The sequence below is a fragment of the Misgurnus anguillicaudatus genome, chromosome 22 (genome assembly GCF_027580225.2).
Source record: "Misgurnus anguillicaudatus chromosome 22, ASM2758022v2, whole genome shotgun sequence".
Classification (NCBI taxonomy): domain Eukaryota; kingdom Metazoa; phylum Chordata; class Actinopteri; order Cypriniformes; family Cobitidae; genus Misgurnus; species Misgurnus anguillicaudatus.
This window is the reverse complement of record NC_073358.2, coordinates 34,736,960-34,756,001: the sequence shown is the minus strand read 5'-3', so window position 1 is coordinate 34,756,001 and position 19,042 is coordinate 34,736,960. Positions and strand designations below refer to the sequence as shown.

At 37.5% G+C, this 19,042-nt stretch overlaps 1 protein-coding gene and 1 long non-coding RNA gene across 2 annotated transcripts in view; one reads left to right on the top strand and one right to left on the bottom strand.

Moving 5' to 3' along the window:
• Positions 1-19,042, bottom strand: part of npdc1b (neural proliferation, differentiation and control, 1b) — a 34,427-nt gene that overhangs the window by 11,851 nt on the left and 3,534 nt on the right. The window contains exon 2 of the mRNA XM_055199264.2: positions 100-246. Within this exon, the coding sequence (XP_055055239.1) occupies positions 100-246 (147 nt within the window). The remainder of the gene's footprint in view (positions 1-99; positions 247-19,042) is intronic.
• On the top strand, positions 13,424-15,213 carry LOC129441618 (uncharacterized). The gene is made up of 5 exons (XR_008643602.2): positions 13,424-13,704; positions 14,296-14,354; positions 14,453-14,540; positions 14,637-14,716; positions 14,894-15,213. It is a non-coding gene; the product is annotated as an uncharacterized lncRNA (long non-coding RNA).

Sequence of the window (19,042 nt, the reverse complement as noted above, 5' to 3'; positions counted from 1 at the left end):
TACTGGAGACTATTAATTTAATAGCTATCTGCTTTCTTTTTGGCTGCAGACACTGTGAAAGACTGTAAGTTGACTTTAAAGGGTAAGTTGAGTACTTACCAGGGTGATTTCGTCTCCTGACCACACATTTCCCTCGTTTGTTTTCCACAAATGGGTCAAGGCACGGGCCGCAGTGTGAGGAGCCGGGCTGGCAGAAGTGCCGTCGCTCCCGGGCACAGTCTAGACTCCGGGGACAATGTCCTACAACTAAGGCAAAAAACAAAACAAAGAAAAGCTGCTGTAATTATGCTAAAAAAATGGGCCAAAGCTATCACTGCCCTACTGAAAAATCCAGCTAAGACCAGCATATGCTGGTGAGCTGGTTTTAGCTGGTCTCCTAGCTTGGTTTAAGCTGATTTTGCTGGTGTAGCATATGCTGGTCTTGCTATGTTTTGGTCACCTTTTAATCTGGTCTAGCTGTGTTTTGGTCACTTTCAAGCTGGTCAGGCTGGAAGACCAGCTGACTCACCAGCTTGACCAGCTTTGCCAGGCTGGGAGGATCAGCTTTAACCAGCTACTAGCTTATGGTGGTCTTAGCTTGGTTTTTTCGATAAGGTGGGGCAGTACCCTTTAAAAAGGTCCTAATAGGTACCATTTAGGTATACATTTGGTATCATGGAGGGGTCTGAAATTGTCATCGTAGGTGCATGTCCACTGTGTGAGACATAATCTAAAAAAAAATCAGAAATCACAATGTATGATTTTTTTAACTATTTATTTGTATAATACAGCTGCAAATGAGTATTTGAACACCTAAGAAAGTCAATGTTAATATTTGGTACAGTAGCCTTTGTTTGCAATTACAGAGGTCAAACGTTTCCTGTAGTTTTTCACCAGGTTTGCACACACTGCAGGAGGGATTTTGGCCCACTCCTCCACACAAATCTTCTCTAGATCCGTCAGGTTTCTAGCCTGTCACTGAGAAACATGGAGTTTGAGCTCCCTCCAAAGATTCTCTATTGGGTTTAGGACTGGAGACTGGCTAGGCCAGAACCTTGATATGCTTCTTACAGAGCCACTCCTTGTTTATTCCGGCCATGTGTTTCGGGTCATTGTCATGTTGGAAGACCCAGCCTTGACCTATCTTGCAATACATGGCCCCGGTCATCCTCTCCTTAATACAGTGCAGTCGCCCTGCCCCATGTGCAGAAAAACACCCCCAAAGCATGATGCTACCACCACCATGCTTCACAGTAGGGATAGTGTTCTTGGGATGGTACTCATCATTCTTCTTTCTCCAAACATGTTTAGTGGAATTATGACCAAACAGTTCTATTTTGGTCTCATCTGACAACATGACCTTCTCCCATGACTCCTCTGGATCATCCAAATGGTCATTGGCAAACTTAAGACAGGCCTGGACATGTGCTGGTTTAAGCAGGGGAACCTTCCGTGCCAAGCATGATTTCAAACCATGACGTCTTAGTGTATTACCAACAGTAACCTTGGAAATGGTGGTCCCAGCTCTTTTCAGGTCATTGACCAGCTCCTCCTGTGTAGTTCTGGGCTAATTTCTCTGCTTTTATATGGTTAATTGGAAATTAATCACTGAAAAATTTAAATTATTTAATTTATTAGGCTAATTTATTAATCCATGCAGCAAAGTAAGACCTGTTTTTATGTAAAAGTTCAGCCTACCCTTAATATGACCTCAGATTTTGTTATTTTATGATGGTCATTATAGATAAAAATCATTTTATTCTACAATTATATTAACAAAAATCATCTGATAAACAAAATGCACTTAGCTCTCACAAGTCTAAATGCCCTCAGCTATAGTTAATTTCTGTAGTCGACTGATCATAAATCAGATAAAACATTTGTTCAACTCCCAATGTTCAAAAAAGAACATGACAGGCTTTTTACTCATCACAGAGAATAACTGATAACATACAGATAACAACAATCAGCCTGCTCGTGGTTCACAGCTTTCAGATGAAGAATCAGGGGACGTATGTATCATACTGTTTCACACTGCTGTTATGATGGAGAGATCCAGTGGGTAAACAGTAAAGCAGTGTTTCGTGGGTCCCACTGCGTGGAGAACATGTCTAAAACAAAAGCTTGTGATCCAACACCCACAAATGTCAAACTATATCTGTGAAACAGTTGGGTGTCTTCCACTGAATGTCAGTAGGGATCCATGTTAAACAAATGCTGTGATGTTCATCATAACACCAAACGTCCACACAAAGTTCTCGTGCTAATAGTCAAAGCATAAAAATAGTTATCAGCAGAGCAATAAAATATAATAAAATATAACAAAACAATGAGAAAAGAGATGCTTTGGACTCCAAATGTGCCACAATTTAATTGTGAACTTGTGATGTGCACATTCCCCTTCATATGCCAAGTTGTAAATTTACGCAACCATCACAAAGGTTTTACAGAATTCACGCAGGCACCACATTGGAGACCCCTGCCACGGGTTAGGAGGTTTAAGGAAGCACATTTTGTGGTAAAGTCCCTTAACCGGGGAAAAACCAGAGCAATGGACAGCCTGAAGTGGCTTATTGCTTTATTGAGTTCCACTTCTAGAAGCCATTGAAACCTTGGCTCCTGTTTCCATAACAACTGCTATGGCAACAGAGTAAGTGTGACATCATCAGGTGTGAGTCACCGCCAGTGCAGCAACTGAAAGGGGGTGGGGGCAAACTCTTCTGAACCATAGCCGGTCAGGGAAGATGGTGAGAAAATCACAAAACAAATAGGAATTAACTGTATAGTGTGAAATGGTGTAGATGTATTCTGTGAATTCAGTATATATATATTCATAGCAAAAAATCTTTTGTTGAGATGGACCAAAATCATAATTTTATTTTTGTCTTGTGTTTTATTACATTTACATCACTAAACATCCTTAAACCAACCTAGATGCATTTATTTAAAAAGCAAATGATACAAGATTGCTTCCAAAGAAATCTAGTACAATTTTGTGATGTTTTTGCTTAAAATATGAAAAAGCTGTTTGCCAATACATGGGGTTAGAACATAATCTGATTCAAAATGAAAAATAAGATTATGTTTTAACCACTGGCAAATATCTTTTCTTGTATTAAACATAAACTTTACATAATTAGATTTCTCTGAAATCAGTACATAAATGCTTTTGCTTCTCGAAAAACTGCTGGGTGAAAAAAGGACAAACCCAATCGATTGGGTTGTATTTCAACCTATGCTGGGTTGTTTTAACCCATTTTTGGGTTTGGGTCTCAACGATGGGTTAAAAATAATCAGCAAACAAAAACAAAAAATTTTATAATTTTCTTGCAGTGGTCCATGCTTTTTCCCTAAGCGTAGCATTTAGTGGCAACCTGTTGGGTGGATTGTTATTTTTGTCATCAGCTGTAATTAAAAATAAGAGCAAAACATCAGGAAGACTTGACTATACCATCATTACACTAAACTAAAGATCTGTGTCACCTTATTAATTGCATTGCTGGAAACAATACTCAGTTACTGCCTGCACTTTAGCAGTTTGCTTTACTGGAATTGCCCATTAAGCACAAAGACTCAAAGAAGTGACTCACTGAATCACTGGTGCATCAGCAGCGACGGTTTTACCAGAATTTCACAATGTCACTGTGATAAAGGTGGTATAGAAGCCATAGAAGAACCATTTTTGTGTAAATGGTTCTATAAATCAGTGGTTCTCGCCCAGTTATGACATTTTATAAAATACATGAATTTATCATAAATTTAGTTTATTGAAACCTCAGAAAAATAGGGCTACTAACCAACAGCAATACTTTGTATAATTTAATATGTTTTCTTTAATTAAACTGATACATTTTATAATGTTTTATGTAATTTTCTTTTGGGGGGCCACAAAAGGGTGCACTGTACTCAAGGGGGGCCGCACGCCGATAAAGTTTGAGAACCACTGCTATAAAGAACCTAATGTCCTGTATGTACGCAGGTGCAGATACACAAAAGTAATTTCCTGCTCTTTATCACACTTCTAAAGTAGGGAAATTCTAAAGGGAATCAATATGCCTATCAGTTTCTCTAGCTATCAATTTAACATGATAAGTAAAGATCATTTCCTCTTCAAGATTATGTTGATCATCACACATGCAGGCAGGAAACAGGCCATCTTTTCTTCAGGCCATCATATGCATGTTGCCTATGTTGTTTTTTTAAGAAAAGATTTGTATTTCAGCCTATATAAACTATGGCCGCACAGCCAGTATATTATTTACTGATCATGCTAGCTAATCTATTAACTTATGTTATTACACGGCTCGTTGGAATGCTTAATTCTGATTGGCAAGTCGCAACAAAACTAATAACACATGGTAACCCGGATGATGTCAATTATTTTGGCATGTACAGTTTAATACTACACAAAATAAAATATAAATATGTCTACACTCTAAAATCAAACTGTGCTAAATAAAAAGTGGTTCACTGGCTCGTAATCATATAGGGGAACCATTTTAAGTGCCATATAGCACCTATAAAGCACCTATGAAGAACCATCCAGGGGTGATATAGCACCACTATAGCACCATATATGGTTCTACCAACCTGATCTCACAAAATTCTGTGAAATAGTCACAAATTATTTTGCTCAGTTTTCGTGTCAGTTACGCGTATTGGTTACTCAACTGTTTTTCTTATTTTTATACAATTGTTATATAATTGTCGCTTCGGTTTGGGGTTAGATTTGCTGTTTGCGTTAGGATGTTACTTTAGAGGATAAGTTCGGTATTTTACACTTAAAGCCCTGTTTTCGGATTGTTTATGATGGGGTAGAGCGGTTTTGACTGAAATTTCGACATGTGCGGCTGCCCCGAGGGTTTTCGGGTGTTTGTGTTTCACCTCCCACCTCTGCAGTGGGTTGATGGGTGCACTGGAACAATCCTTCCTAAAATGCATTAAACTTTCATTTACAAAGACATGAAACTCACCGAGTGGTCAGGGGTGTTCACTGGTATGCTCACACAAAAAAAATTTGTATGCTTTTTAAACCATTTTTGCTTGACGTTAGGGTAACAGCGCATTCACAAGGGGCGCCAGCGTTAACGCTTAACGGAAGGCTTGTCTGAAGCGTGGCCAACAGCCAATCACAGTGGCCGCTACACATGCTCGGTTCTTCCATAAACGTAATTGGCTGGCTCTGTCTAGGTAATTTGCATAAGGCGATCTGATTGGCTGACGCACGCCTTGCCGCTTGAAAAGTTGAGAAATGTTCAACTTCTGCCGCGAGCAACGGCATTGACGCAGCGCCGACGGATCCACAATTCAGTTCGGCAACGCATGACGTCACCCATTAAAAGTGAATGGGAAGCGTTAACGCTGATGCCCCGTGTGAATGCGCCGTTAGAGTTGGGTTTGGGTAAGGATGTCATTTTATGTAACAGAAAGTTGTTCTAACCACAAACCAAGCGACAATTTTAAGAAAATAGGAACAGTTGAGTAACCCATACGTGAAACTGACACGGAAAAGAAAGTTGTGGCACGGGCACGTAAAATGGGGTTGCCTGGGTTGCGTATGTGTGGGGCGGGTCTATCAAAAGAAGGTCCAGATTCTATTGGGGTAGGGGTGTGTTTGTTTAGGTGATTTCAAATATCAACATTGGCTTTCAAAAATCATGCACCCTGCCTTTGAAACCGAAAGTAAATAGGTTTTTATCACGGAAGGTCTGCATTTGTTAAAAATGAGCAAATAAAATATCAATATTTATTGTTCCTTACCTTACTTATGAGGTAAATTGCCATGTAATAAGCAGGATAATGTACAGGCAGCCGGTTGTTATCGTGAAATAAACCCCTTCAGTGTGATCAGGGCCCGACGTGAAACAGAGGCTTCTGCTATTACAACTGGCTGCCTATACAATTTCCCTTACTTAACAAATGCAAGTACCCTATTGTAACTGTTAACAAATAAATCTTTTTAGCAACATTTTTTACATGAATATTGTTGAAAAGGGGAGTCGCCAAAGTCTGAAATGTAGGATAGCATTAATGTAGGTTATACATTATTTCTATCCAAAATCCAAACTCAAAAATAAATACGCAAACCATCTGTAAAGTAAAGGAAACATCTAAAAGATTGACATGTCTGTTTTATATAACTATGCTAAAAATAAAGTGACCCAGATAGCACCAAATCCCCAATCCCATTTGATTCCCTTATGGTATTACTCAACTATGAAAGCAATTTTAAAGGATGCCAGTTTAAAGATATAAACAAGCGCTCTGTTGCAGTTATGTTTTGATTAAGAAGATTAAACTGTGTTTGATTAAAACTGATGGTGAACATTATCAAGTAATCCGCATTACCCAGCAAATCTAATGACCACATTCAGTTCGAAAGCACACACACACATCATAGATGCAGTGCCCCAGCTACCATCACTCCTCACTTTTTTCTTCTTGCTTCTGCCAACCAATGCTCAACTGACCAAAAACCAACTGACTCAGCTAAGGGTGTCTGGCCATGGTTCAGATGTTCCTCAAGGTGACCCAGTCCTACTGGTCTTGCTGTGCAGACCAAGATGAAGCCAGACAGATTAGTTAGGAAAAATATCAAAAGCGATATTCAGATTTAGCTTAGGGCAAACACAATGCAAAAGAAAATAATATTATATTAGTCGGCCAGTGAGTCGAAGGCCAAGCAATCTATGCGATGACTTTGTGATGATACAGTAAATTTCCTCAGGTTTGTGAACAGAACAGACATGGGTTTGAATGCTCCATACAGGTGCAGCTTTTTTTAATCAGGGTTAAAACTTTTCCAGTAGCTCATCATTGTGTTGGCGCGCAAAGGTCATGGGTTCGATCCCATAAAAATAAGGATTGAATGCACTGTGAGTTGCTTTGCATAAAAGCTTCTGCCAAAAGCATAAATGTAATGTAACTCTTTTGTCACCACTGAGCAGCCCATGAACCTAAACTGGCATTGCCGTGAATTATCAGTTTCCTAGCAACACCATTCAGCTTTTATTGAACTAAAAAGAAAAGAAAATTGTTTTCCCTCCTTCTTCAGCCCAGAACTCGTTGTGCACCTGCCAATCAACACAAAAGTTTAAATAACATGACAAACTATGTTGATTCGTGTGGACTGCAAGCTGTCATTTTCAAGAACTTGTGTTGTATGTGACATGACAGGCTGACGGAAGAGGGCACAATACTTTAAAGTTCAGAAAAAGTGGAGGGCAGCGCTGTGTTTTTTTTATTGTGGCATCGAGGGCCTCAATTTAAATTCTTTCATTTTGAAATGTCAAAAAAGCTGCGCAGTCAATAAACATCACTCTTCAAATATGACTAACTTTGTTCAAAAGAACACAGCATGGGGAAAAATAACGTATTACAATCCTGTCGCTTTCCGTCACTCATGTGTCTCTCCTGTTGAAATTTTATAGTGTTAAAGGGGCCATGGCATGAAAATCTGACTTTTTCCATGTTTAAGTGCTATGACTGGGTCCCCAGTGCTTCTATCAACCTAGAAAATGTGAAAAAGATCAACCCAGTAACTTAGTTTTGGTAAACCATTCTTTACAAGCACATGAAAAAAATAGGTCGTTGAAATTTGTCTCTCCTTAAGATGTCATAAGGAGCTCTTATTTTAATAATACCACCCCTTAATCTGCAGTATCCAACCACAGCGCTGCCATTTAATGCAGAGAAAAGCAAAATTGAGTTTTAATTGCAACAAACCACCATCCTTGTGATCAGTGTTTGAATTTCATCAGCTCATTTGCATTTTAAAGGACACACCCAAAACGGCACATTTTTGCACACACCTACAAAGTGGCAATTTTAACATGTTATAATAAATTATCTATATGGTATTTTGAGCTAAAACTTTGCATATGTGCTCTGGGGACACCGAAGATTTATTTGACATCTTAAAAAAGTCTTGTGTCATGGCCCCTTTAAGGTTTTCTTTCCTGCAAACTGTTAAATAATTTCATCAAAAATTATAGAGGCACAAGTACTGAAAATTGTTAGTATGACAAAGTCATTGTAGACAAATAATATTTTATTAAAAGGTAAAGCAGGGCTCACAAAATTTAAAAAAATCCATGGTAGCCCTTTTGGGCAGGTATTTTTGGTAGCCCTAAATAAATATAAGTAGCCCAAAAAAATCATGATTTTTAATGTAGAATATTGAAAATTTCCTGGATTTCCATCCAAGTCAACTGTTCCTGCCCATCTCCACACTGGCTCTGATCACCATTAAATAGTGATTCAAAAGTTCACAAGACTCACATTTTGGATCTTATAATGTTTTTCCAGTCACAGATTGGATTTTTTTTCCGATCAAAAAAATAGGGGCTACTGTCGCTTTAAGAGCAAGATCTGCACAGAGCTAAATAGAGCCTAATGTCACAAATAAGATTTTTTCTTCATTAATTATGTTCACTTTAATACATTCATTGTTTTTACAAGAATAGATGCAGAGACTGCTTTGTGTGTATGTGTGTAAAGACACGAGAGAACTGAATTTTGTGTGCGCATTGTCGGAAAAGCTACTCTCTGTGCATCTGAACGTAGCTTGCCAGTACAGAAATACTCAATCCATACCTCTAACGTGGGGGCTTTATTTTGTCATAGCAATCCTTGAAAATGATATTTGATTTACCTTCCCTGAGATACAGTGAATTGCACTTTGCTCTTTGTTTTTGTTGAGGATTTTTGACGAGGAAATTGTTGGAGGAAATTGTGCGCAACACGTCCAGAGCATCAATGATAAATCAGTACTCCCACTCCCTGTACACTGCAAAAATTTGCTGTAATTATGCAGCTGGTTGCCAGTAACTTAGAAGATAAAAACTGAAAATGTATCGTGTTCATTTAACTTTAAACAAACTGTTGCCAGTAAATAACATAAATGTAAAATCTACAGTAAGTTACTGGCAGCTGCCAGTAATACCCAGTAATACTGTAATTTCTACAGACATTTTTACAGGGTACAGTTTGAGCGATCGCAAATGTAAAGTGAAAGTAAACATAAGCGCACACTCAAACGCGATTTCAATACCCAATGGCTGAATTACATAGGGGATGGGCACGAGTACTCGATTGCTTGAGTACTCGAGCGTGGCATCGATGATTGATCACGAAAACGATGATAATGTGGGTTTATTTATTGTCGATATAGCGGCATTGGATGTCTGGTTAGCGTTACAAGCGCATGTGGTAGTAAAGACTGGGTCTGGAGATGCGTGTTTGAAGTTGTGTTGAGCTACGCAGACCGGTGTATGACATCAGTAACAGTACCATGCATGATTCAAAAACAAACAGATAATTCCGCGGCAGCTGCCGATTCCGTGAAGCCGGCCACACCTCACATCACTGTAGCACAATGGTTTAAAAGGATGCCGTGATTTTCGGAAATACGGTCAGGGGCAAAATGTACGGCGCCATCAAAAGTTCAATGGGTTATCATCTCATATTTAAACATCAAATGTCAAGAGCAAGCGTGCCGCACAAGCCCTGAAAAGTAAAGCCAAAACGTCTCGATCGCCCCCCAGTGACCGGTCCCAGTATAGGTCATAAAGCCTGCCTCCCCATGTTATTCAATGGGACTTGAGACCAACTAAAAAAATTAATTACACTTCAATTATCTTTTTTCCGAAGCTGGTTTCTGTCATTTACTGTAGTTTTTATCACGCTGATGTAAATTCAAATGTTTGTTTTTAAAATAGGTTTCTGTTTAGTTAGTTATTTAATGATATAAAAACGGTGGCGTCACGTCATGATTGACAGCTGTGATATCGTGTGATATGCGCATTCTACGAGAGCGAGGACGGGGTTTTGACTTCACGCCTTCCCTTTCTGCTCACTACTGCGCATGACTGGTCCCGAAATCGCTATTGCGCAGACTCAAGACCCAAGATGTCAGCGCCATATCGGGACACTGGCGGCTTCACTTTTTACCAATGGAAGAGAGCGAACAGGCGTCGTCCATCTTTTTTACAGTCCATGGTCAAGAGATACCAGAGAGCCACAAACCATAGTTTCTTCAAAATTAAGTTTTGAGTGTTTTTAATTTAAAAAAAATTATTTTCACCATGACGTGTTTGCCCCGCCCCTTTGATTGCCCCGCCCCCACTTAATCGTTCTTCAGACCTATGGATTCATTGAAATTAAAAAATGACATAAATGCACATCCCTAGCAATTACATACAATATAATTATCTAACCAAATCTGAGAGAATGCAAAAACATTAAATATATTTTCCTTCCCAAGATAGCCTGACAGGCAAGGCGGAGATACATTTTGGTACCCCGAGAAGTCGGGCTAGCAATTTTGCGAGCCCTGTAAAGTAATATACAAAATAAAGCAACATAAAAAAGAAGTATGAGATATTATGGGTTAACCTTTCTGTTAACATATACGGTCATCCACAACTAGACATTTAAATGCTTTTAAGGTATAAAGTTTTAAAATTGCCTTTGGGGTTTTTACTCAACCAATGTCCCTTTTGGATTACTTCTGGCTCAGGTGTTTTGCAAGTGCTTCATTAAAAATAGAGATATTTAACTCAAGATTCCTTCAAAGAAGTTACAAAAGATAAGCATAACCAGTGATGGGAAAAACGGCATTATAAGTAATTGGCGTTACTAACGGCGTTATTTTTTTTCAGTAACGAGTAGTCAAATAAATTACTGTTTCCCCGTTATAACGCCGTTATCGTTACTGACCCTAAAATGCTGCGCGTTACTAAAATTGATCGCACTGTAGTGATTTCCAACCATGTATGCTCACTCTCTCAGCCAAACACTGATTTTCTCTTGTGTGTGTGTTGGGAGAAACATAACTGATGCTGTTTGGTGTGTCTGTGTGTTAGACACTGCATGAAAAGAGCTGTATACGGACAAATACGGGATGGGAAATCCCTGCTAAACTTTAGGTTTGCCAGATTTTTGAGGCAGAGTGCTTGGAAAGGTAATACACTAAAGTAAACTTGTGAAACATCCAGAAACTTTACGTTTGTGGATGTATTTAGGAACTGGTGGAAGTTTCCAGGAATCCTTACAGCTGGTTGTGAGGAGAGGTGGGTGTGAGGTGTGAAGGGCTTTTTATATGTTAATGACCCACAGGTAGAGGTGTCTTCTTTGTTCTCAGAGCTGAGTGTGGTGGGGTGGGGGGTTAACCATGTCTCTTTAAGACAGCACATACAGTATTGTGGTACATAAAAACTGTTTTCTAAATACGTTTATTATTAATATAATTTAATTAGTCTATTTAAGAAACTTAGCATCATTCAAAATAACTAAAATTCAATGGACACAATTACAATTTTAATGTGTGAAAATTATGTCTCTGACTCAAGAGAAATGCAACAAATGTTATTTCAGAATATTTATTTCCAACACTTTGAAAACATGTCTCCAACTGCCCTATGTCAGAATATTGTGCACGTTTCTCTCAATGCTGCATACATCGTTTAAAAGAAGCCGTTCAAACGACATCATGTAACACATTTTTGCTAGCTAGAATGTTGATAAATTAGTCAGTGAAATGTAAAGCTGCTTGATTTTGCTGATGTCTCATGATTTGAAGTTCACTGTTTCTATTGTTATTATAATTCTACCCTAACATTTCATTAAATCTTTTAAAATAGAAACAAAAATATTAATAGACAGGTCCATAATCTAAAAGACAGTCTTTCACATGTGAATGCAAAACATGTTGGGTGATACTGACTGACAAACTCGGGTAAACATATCTGCAGATACCTGTCAGCTACTGTACTTCTAATCCAGAGGTGCCCAAAGTTGGCCCACAATAGATCTTTAATTTGGCCCATCATGCCACATGAGATAAGGAAAAAGAACAAAAGTCATTGACGCAGATGTTCATATTTTTAATTAAACATTTTCTAAAATGTATCATTTTTTTGTTGTATTTTTACATTACAAAAATGTAAATTAATATTAAATGCAAGGGATTAAAGTGAATTTTTTTATGTTTCATGCATACTTGAAGGTGTATAAAATGCATCACAAAACTTAATGAACTCGGGTACTACAGGCTAAAAATGAAGAGGTTTTGGCAGTGGCACACAGAGAAAAGGATATTTTAAATTGATTGGCAAAATGATTTCTTTTTTTTTACAAAAAGCCTTGGAAAATAAAACTGCATTAGTTATGCATAAACAGAGTAATGTTTGCTTATTTATTTTTAAAATATTAGAAAATTATACATTAGGGTTTATCAGAGCAACTTTAATTTTAATATAACACAACAACATTTACTTTTGGGCCACGGCCCTCAGTCAGGTTTGGCCCTTGTAAGGAAAATGTTCGGGCACCAATCAATGTGTAGTCTATCTGAGGAGGTAACTGTTTAGCATATGATAATGCGTGCTTGTACAGTCAGTCCACATATTATAATGTTTGTCTTCAATCAATCAATTTAAATAAAAGAGATGGGGACTTTATAATATAATAAGGGTCCATATATCACAGTGATAAAAGACATACATGTATTTTTACTTTAAAGGGGACATATTATGAAAATCTGACTTTTTCCATGTTTAAGTGCTATAATTGTGTCCCCAGTGCTTCTATCAACCTAGAAAATGTTAAAAAGATCAACCCAATAACTTAGTTTTGGTAAACCATTTTCTGCAAGCATGTGAAAAAATAGGTCATTGTAATTTGGCCCTTATTGTGATGTCAGAATAGGGTAATACCGCCCCCTTTATCTGCACTATCCAACCACAGCACAACCATTTAGTATGGAGAGAAAGAGAGAGATAAAATATTTCACAGCACAATTGAGTTTCAATTGCAACAAACCACCATCATTGTGATCAGTGGTTGCACTTCATCCGCTCATTTGCATTTTAAATGACACACCCAAAACGGTACACTTTTGCTCAGACCTATTTTAGACTTAGTTTACATCTTTAAAAAAAACTCATAATATGTCCCCTTTAACATGAACTAATGCTGAGTTAAGGCATATACTATCATAAACTAAGAGTCATCATTAAGATGACGTGTTTTTCATTGTTAGTTAATGCATTCATTTACAATGAATTAATTTGAGTTCATGTTGTAATTAAGTAAGTTCAGTAAGTTACATGTCTTAACTCAGCATTAGTTTTGTATTTACTTATATTTAAGAATTCATTTAGGTATACGTTTAATGTTTCCAATGATGAGCAGTTAATCCACTAAACCCAAAGATAATTCCTGAGGCATGTTTAAAGAGTTTTGTATTTCATCAAAGATTTTATATTTAAGAAAATCTGAAATCATTCAAAATAACTGTTAACATGTTTGTCAACTAAACATGTTTTGTCAACGTTATAAACTTTATAGAAATATTTTTTATTAATGACCAAGTATAAAGAACCATGCATAGTGTGAAAACGCGGATTATATAAAAGTATATACCCGGTAATAAAGTGCGAGCAGAGGATCAATCAAACTTGGGCTGGAATGATTGTAGTGCATCCAATGCACCTTGGAATTCGTAGTTTACATCTACAGCAGCATATGCTACAGCAGTGACAACGCCAAAGAAAAGGACTACATTTCCCAGAATGCACCTGCACCCACTCATCTGCCCCCACTCTTCAGGTGCGACTGCTTGACCTATGGGCTTGACGGGAAAATTCAAAATCGCGAACCGTTACAGCCTGGACTACTTCTCGTTCGGTGTCTTTCTTTGTTTGCTTGCACATCAACAGTAAGGTAAGTTTGATTTAATTAGTTTGTCTGCATCGCGCTGATCGGATGCCTATTTGTTCATATTATGTTATTTACTATGATTCGTTTTTGTCTTTATACTAGAACTGTTTGAATTTAAAGCACAAACAGTAAAACATTAAGGGTATACATGGTACACAGCGGTAAACATGAGGTTAAAAATACGCGAAGTAACATTCAAACCGGGCTGTTAAAAGAATCAATTCGATGTTTAAGTTTTTAAAACAAAACTTTAAAGAAGCCAAGATGAGAAGTTCTTTGCTTAAAACAAACAAAGCAACAGTAACTTCTGTGTTGGAAATGTTAGCAGCTAGCAAGTGTCTCTCTGCTATTTTAAATGATACACAGACGATCTTTTGTTGTTTAAAAGCTCATTGCTTTAGTGCTGGTAGATGCGGCTTATTTTTCAAGACGGTTTTAATAGCTTTATATTGATTTGTAACAAAGCCAGCTTCACTTTGAGAGAACCTAGATGCTAATTGTAAAGAAGCTTGGAGTCATAATATATTTTAACGTAACATGTTTGCTGTTCTTCATCTTTTTAAATATGAAGTCTATCCATGTTTGTGTTTACAGAGGTCATGTACACTGTGGTCAACTTGTGGACGCTGAAGAGGTTTCTGGGTAAAGATGATGTAAGTTTATTATTCAATTTTAAAAACCAAACAGGTTAAATAGTAAACAGATGTGTTATGATGTATGTGATTTTGATTTTTAATTCTGTGTTTGACAGAGAAAAATGAAGTAACAGTGGAAGCTAAAACATCAAACTGATCCAGACACTGAAGAAATTGATGTCACTGCAATCTGGCCAAATTGATGTAAGTTTAATAATGAAATTATTAAATCAAAGAGGTAAAATAGTAAATAGATGTGTTATGATGTATGTGATTCTATTTTTATTCTGTGTTTGATAGACAACTATATTGAAGTAGCCTACTGTAATGAAGCTGCAGAACGTCACAGAGACTCTGAGGACATCAACACAGAATATCAAGTATGAAGATGGACATTATGAAGTTCTTTGATCATATATTGTTGTATCTTTGTATAGTTTAATGTAAACTTTCTAAAATGTACAACTTTATCATTTTGATTTGTCATGTGTGTGTGTATCTGTATATGTGTATTAGTATTATGCCAAATACTTATATGTACTTTTATATTTCCAAAGGGCTCCCAAGAGATGTCTGTCCAGATGAGGGTGCATCAACGTTACCTTTGCTGACAAGTATATGCTTTACAATGTAAAACCTAACAGTTAACTTAACTCAAACCATTTAAGGAAATTGGTTGCCTTAAATCATTAAGTTTTAAAAAAACATACATTTGAGTACTGTGAACTTAAGTCTTGTGCAATTATGCACTTATATTTAGGTAGTGTGAACTTAAATATAAGTGCTTAACTGCATGTGACTCAATTTGTTTAAGTTCACAGTACTCAAATCTATGTGTTTTAAAACTTGAATGGTTTAATGCAACCGGTTTTCTTAAATGTGATGTCCATCACATACAGACGGTTTCAGCAGTAACAACATAAACAAGCGGCTGTCGCGATCCGCACGTAGCTTCCGGTAAACTCCGCTAAGAATAAATAACAACAAATTTCTTTAAACGTAGTTTATTTATATAACAAGCACAAAAACAACACATAGATTACCTAGGAAACCAAAACATTTGTTATTTTCGACGAGGCATTTGTTCAAGAGATCAGTTTAGCAACTAGTCAGACCATTAAAAAAAGGAAACCGGAAGTAGGGTTCGGATCCAGACGTGTATCACGTGCGTCCGATGAAACAGTCTATAGACATTGGTATATTAAAGTTTTATTTGTTTGAATCCTCATTGATATTCGGATACTCAAACAGAATAAATGCAACAAATAAAATAACTGGCTGTAGGTTAGCTGAATTCCCTAAAAGTTTATAGATATTGCCATTAGTTCATACCGCTGTTATCATTTTTGGAATCTTTTTTTTTTTCGGTTTGTTCATGTGGAGTTCACCAAAAAGCCTAGGCTACCCATGGCAGCTCAAAGTACACATACATCCTCACACCACTAGCGCCAACAAACTGAATTCTTCTTAAACACCCATATCTTCCATAGTTACTAGACAAAAGCAGTTTAATCCACTCTCTAAAAACAAACGGTGCTATATAGCACCAAAAGTGGTTCTTTGCTCGTAATTATAGAAGAACCGTTTTTAGTGCCATATAGCACCGGTGAAGCACCAGTGAAGCACCTGTGTAGAACCATATAGTGCTATGTAGAACCATATTTGGTGCTATAGTGGTTCTATATGGCCCCTATAAGGTTCTACACAGGTGCTTCACTGGTGCTTCACCGGTGCTATATGGCACTAAAAACGGTTCTTCTATGATTACGATCCAAAGCAACAGTTTTGGTTCTATATAGCACCGTTTGTTTTTTTAGAGTGCACATTATTATAGACCAATCTGTTTGTCCCTTTGATTGAGACTTTAGTGCACAGAAATAGGATTCATTCTTGCAGCAGCTGACATGATGAATTGTGACCAGCATCAAAAATTAAATCTCTTCCTTTTATAGCCACCTAATGGTCCTACATCACTGGCTGCTTCCTGACCTCAGATTGCTTAAGTGTGAATATATTATTTGACTAATTCATACCAGAAATAAGCTGTCCCGCCTTGTCTCTATATTAGTGATGAGCTATAATCTATTGTGTGACCTAAAAGGGAAATGTACAGTAATTATTCAATGAGTAGGTAGGCAATGCCCACTGGCAGTTATTATAGTCATTCAAGACTAAAGTCATATCTACTTGAATGAGGAAAGAGAAATATCTCTAAAATTACAATTGAACAAAACTATTTTTGACCAACAATTAAACGTCACATCAACTGCACCATAATTTGTTTATTAAGCTTAAACTGTGCTTTTTAACGGCTTTATGTCGACGCTGATAGCCCAGTGGTTAGGATACAGTTTGATTCCCTTCGCCTATCTCCACCCAACACTTTCCTGTCAACTCTTCACTATCATTTTCAAATAAAGGCACAAAAAGACGCACAAAAAGTTGCACGCGACTCTGTATTGAGCCCATATCGCAGAGAATCTTCAGTCTTTATCTATTGATGATTGGTTCTTTTAACTGAGAGGCGGGACTACTGTCGCCAGAAGGCCCATAGTTGTAGCATTAGTAATAGCAGTGCCACATCTTGTTACATTCAATATCTTTGGTAACATGCAGTGGATGAACATTAAAACATTACATTTGCCAGCATTATTGGCTTACCTGCTACAGTTTTAGCCTTGATATTATCGAATGACTCGAATATAAAAATTTTGCAGTTAACGTACAGTATTGCTGTATGTTGTTTATACATCAGCCATCAATTTTAATTACATTAAGTCATTTATTTACAATGATTCATAAACTTGTATGTATTCTCTCACTGAAAATGTCAAGTACACATTGTTTTTATCTTTAATCTGATTTTTAAATGCTTCACGCTTCAAATCAGTTCAACTGTGTGATTTACAACATAGCAGGCTGGTTTGGTTAATGTCGCAGAGCAATTTTCTCTCTTACAAACTGTGTCCTTGATCAACACAGAATATGTCATTTCAGGGTAATAACTGTAAGCTTAGATCTAAAGGCAAAGGCATTATGGACTGCAGAGAGACTGTTGCGCCACAATTGTGCATTCTCAGGTGAGCACTGCCTTATACCACACACATAAAGCACACTACTAAACAGACACAGTATTGATCTCACAAAAAGAAGCCTGGCAGATTTCACACATGGATGCCATCAATACTTAAAGGTTATAAGGACACCTGAGACATGCTCTGTGCTGGTTCACATGGTGACAAGCTGCAGCATTTTAATGGTAAAACCAAGGGGCAACCTTTTGATCTCTCTGATGAAGCTAATACGGAAGTGACTTAAACTACAATTCATCGACTGGCCGCTTCCCATAGACCTCCATGTTAAAATGCCCAACTTTACAGTAGAAAATAATATGTTTACAGCCTGGTACAAAAAAGTGTGTTTGATCAATATAGCTAATGTTGCCCTAATTTTAGGTGATTTTTTTGCAACTAATCAATTTAAATGATATTAAGCCTTAAAGTTCTGCATCATTAAGGGCGTGGCCACTTGAGTGACGGGTGAACTGCCACTGCTGTCACTAGAATCGAGCTAGGCGAGCATGGTTTCAGCAACCAGTCACCTCAGCTTCACCCATGTCCCGCCTCTGTACCCATATGGACTACCGGCACATCCGGGAACTTGACTATGAATTATGTCACCGCCCCTTTTGGGAGAGAAAACAAACCAGACCTTCCATTGACTTCCATTCAAAATAGTGGAACAAAGCAACGTTCTTACACAGCCGGCAGGCGTAAATAACTTATGAAATCACTCAGATTAAACATGTTGAGTAATTATCTGTCCACCCTGCCTGCCATAAAGCGCGAAAGATACATTAACACATTTAATTTGGTCACTATTAAAACATGTCCCTTTCATTCTCCCAGCGTCAAATTTGTGTAAAAACGCTCCCTATTGGCCAGAGGTGTCTTACCCGGACATTTACTCGTACCTCATCGAGTCAACAGGGAAGCCAGTGAATGATTTTACTTCGCATTTGAAAGTTACTTTGTATTTATATATTATGTCTTTATATGAAGAGTTTCGTTGCAAAACGAGATAAATCAATTTTTTTACATTTTTGTCAAAACATGTTTATTATTATGTTATCATGTTATTATTTTGTTTTATGGTGCTACTTAGCTGTATTATTTAATTTATGAAGGTTTAAATCAAAACAAACCAACTGCAGTTGCATTGAAATTGATTGGAATGCACAACCAAAAAACGAAATTTCTAAACAATTAAAAAAAATGGTGGTTATCTCGTTTTGCAACGAAACTCTTCATATTTAGAGTACTGAGTGCACTTTTCCGTCCAGCCATACAACTAGCCTCAGTGATTTTCCAGCAATCACTGGATAGCGTTGTTACACAAATTTGACGCTTGGAGAATGAAAGGGACATGTTTTTATATAGATCAAATTAAATGTGTTAATGTATCTTTCGCGCTCTATGGCAGGCAGGGTGGACAGATAATTACTCAACTTGTTTAATCTGAGTGATTTCATAAGTTATTTACGCCTGCCGGCTGTGTACGAACGTTGCTTTGTTACGCTATTTTGAATGGAATTCAATGGAAGGTCTAGTCTGTTTTCCCCCAAAAGTGGGCGTGAACCTGTTCAGATACATTCTATGACGTTGCGCCGGTTGTGCGTATTATCCAGGAGTGATGCGCGGTGACGC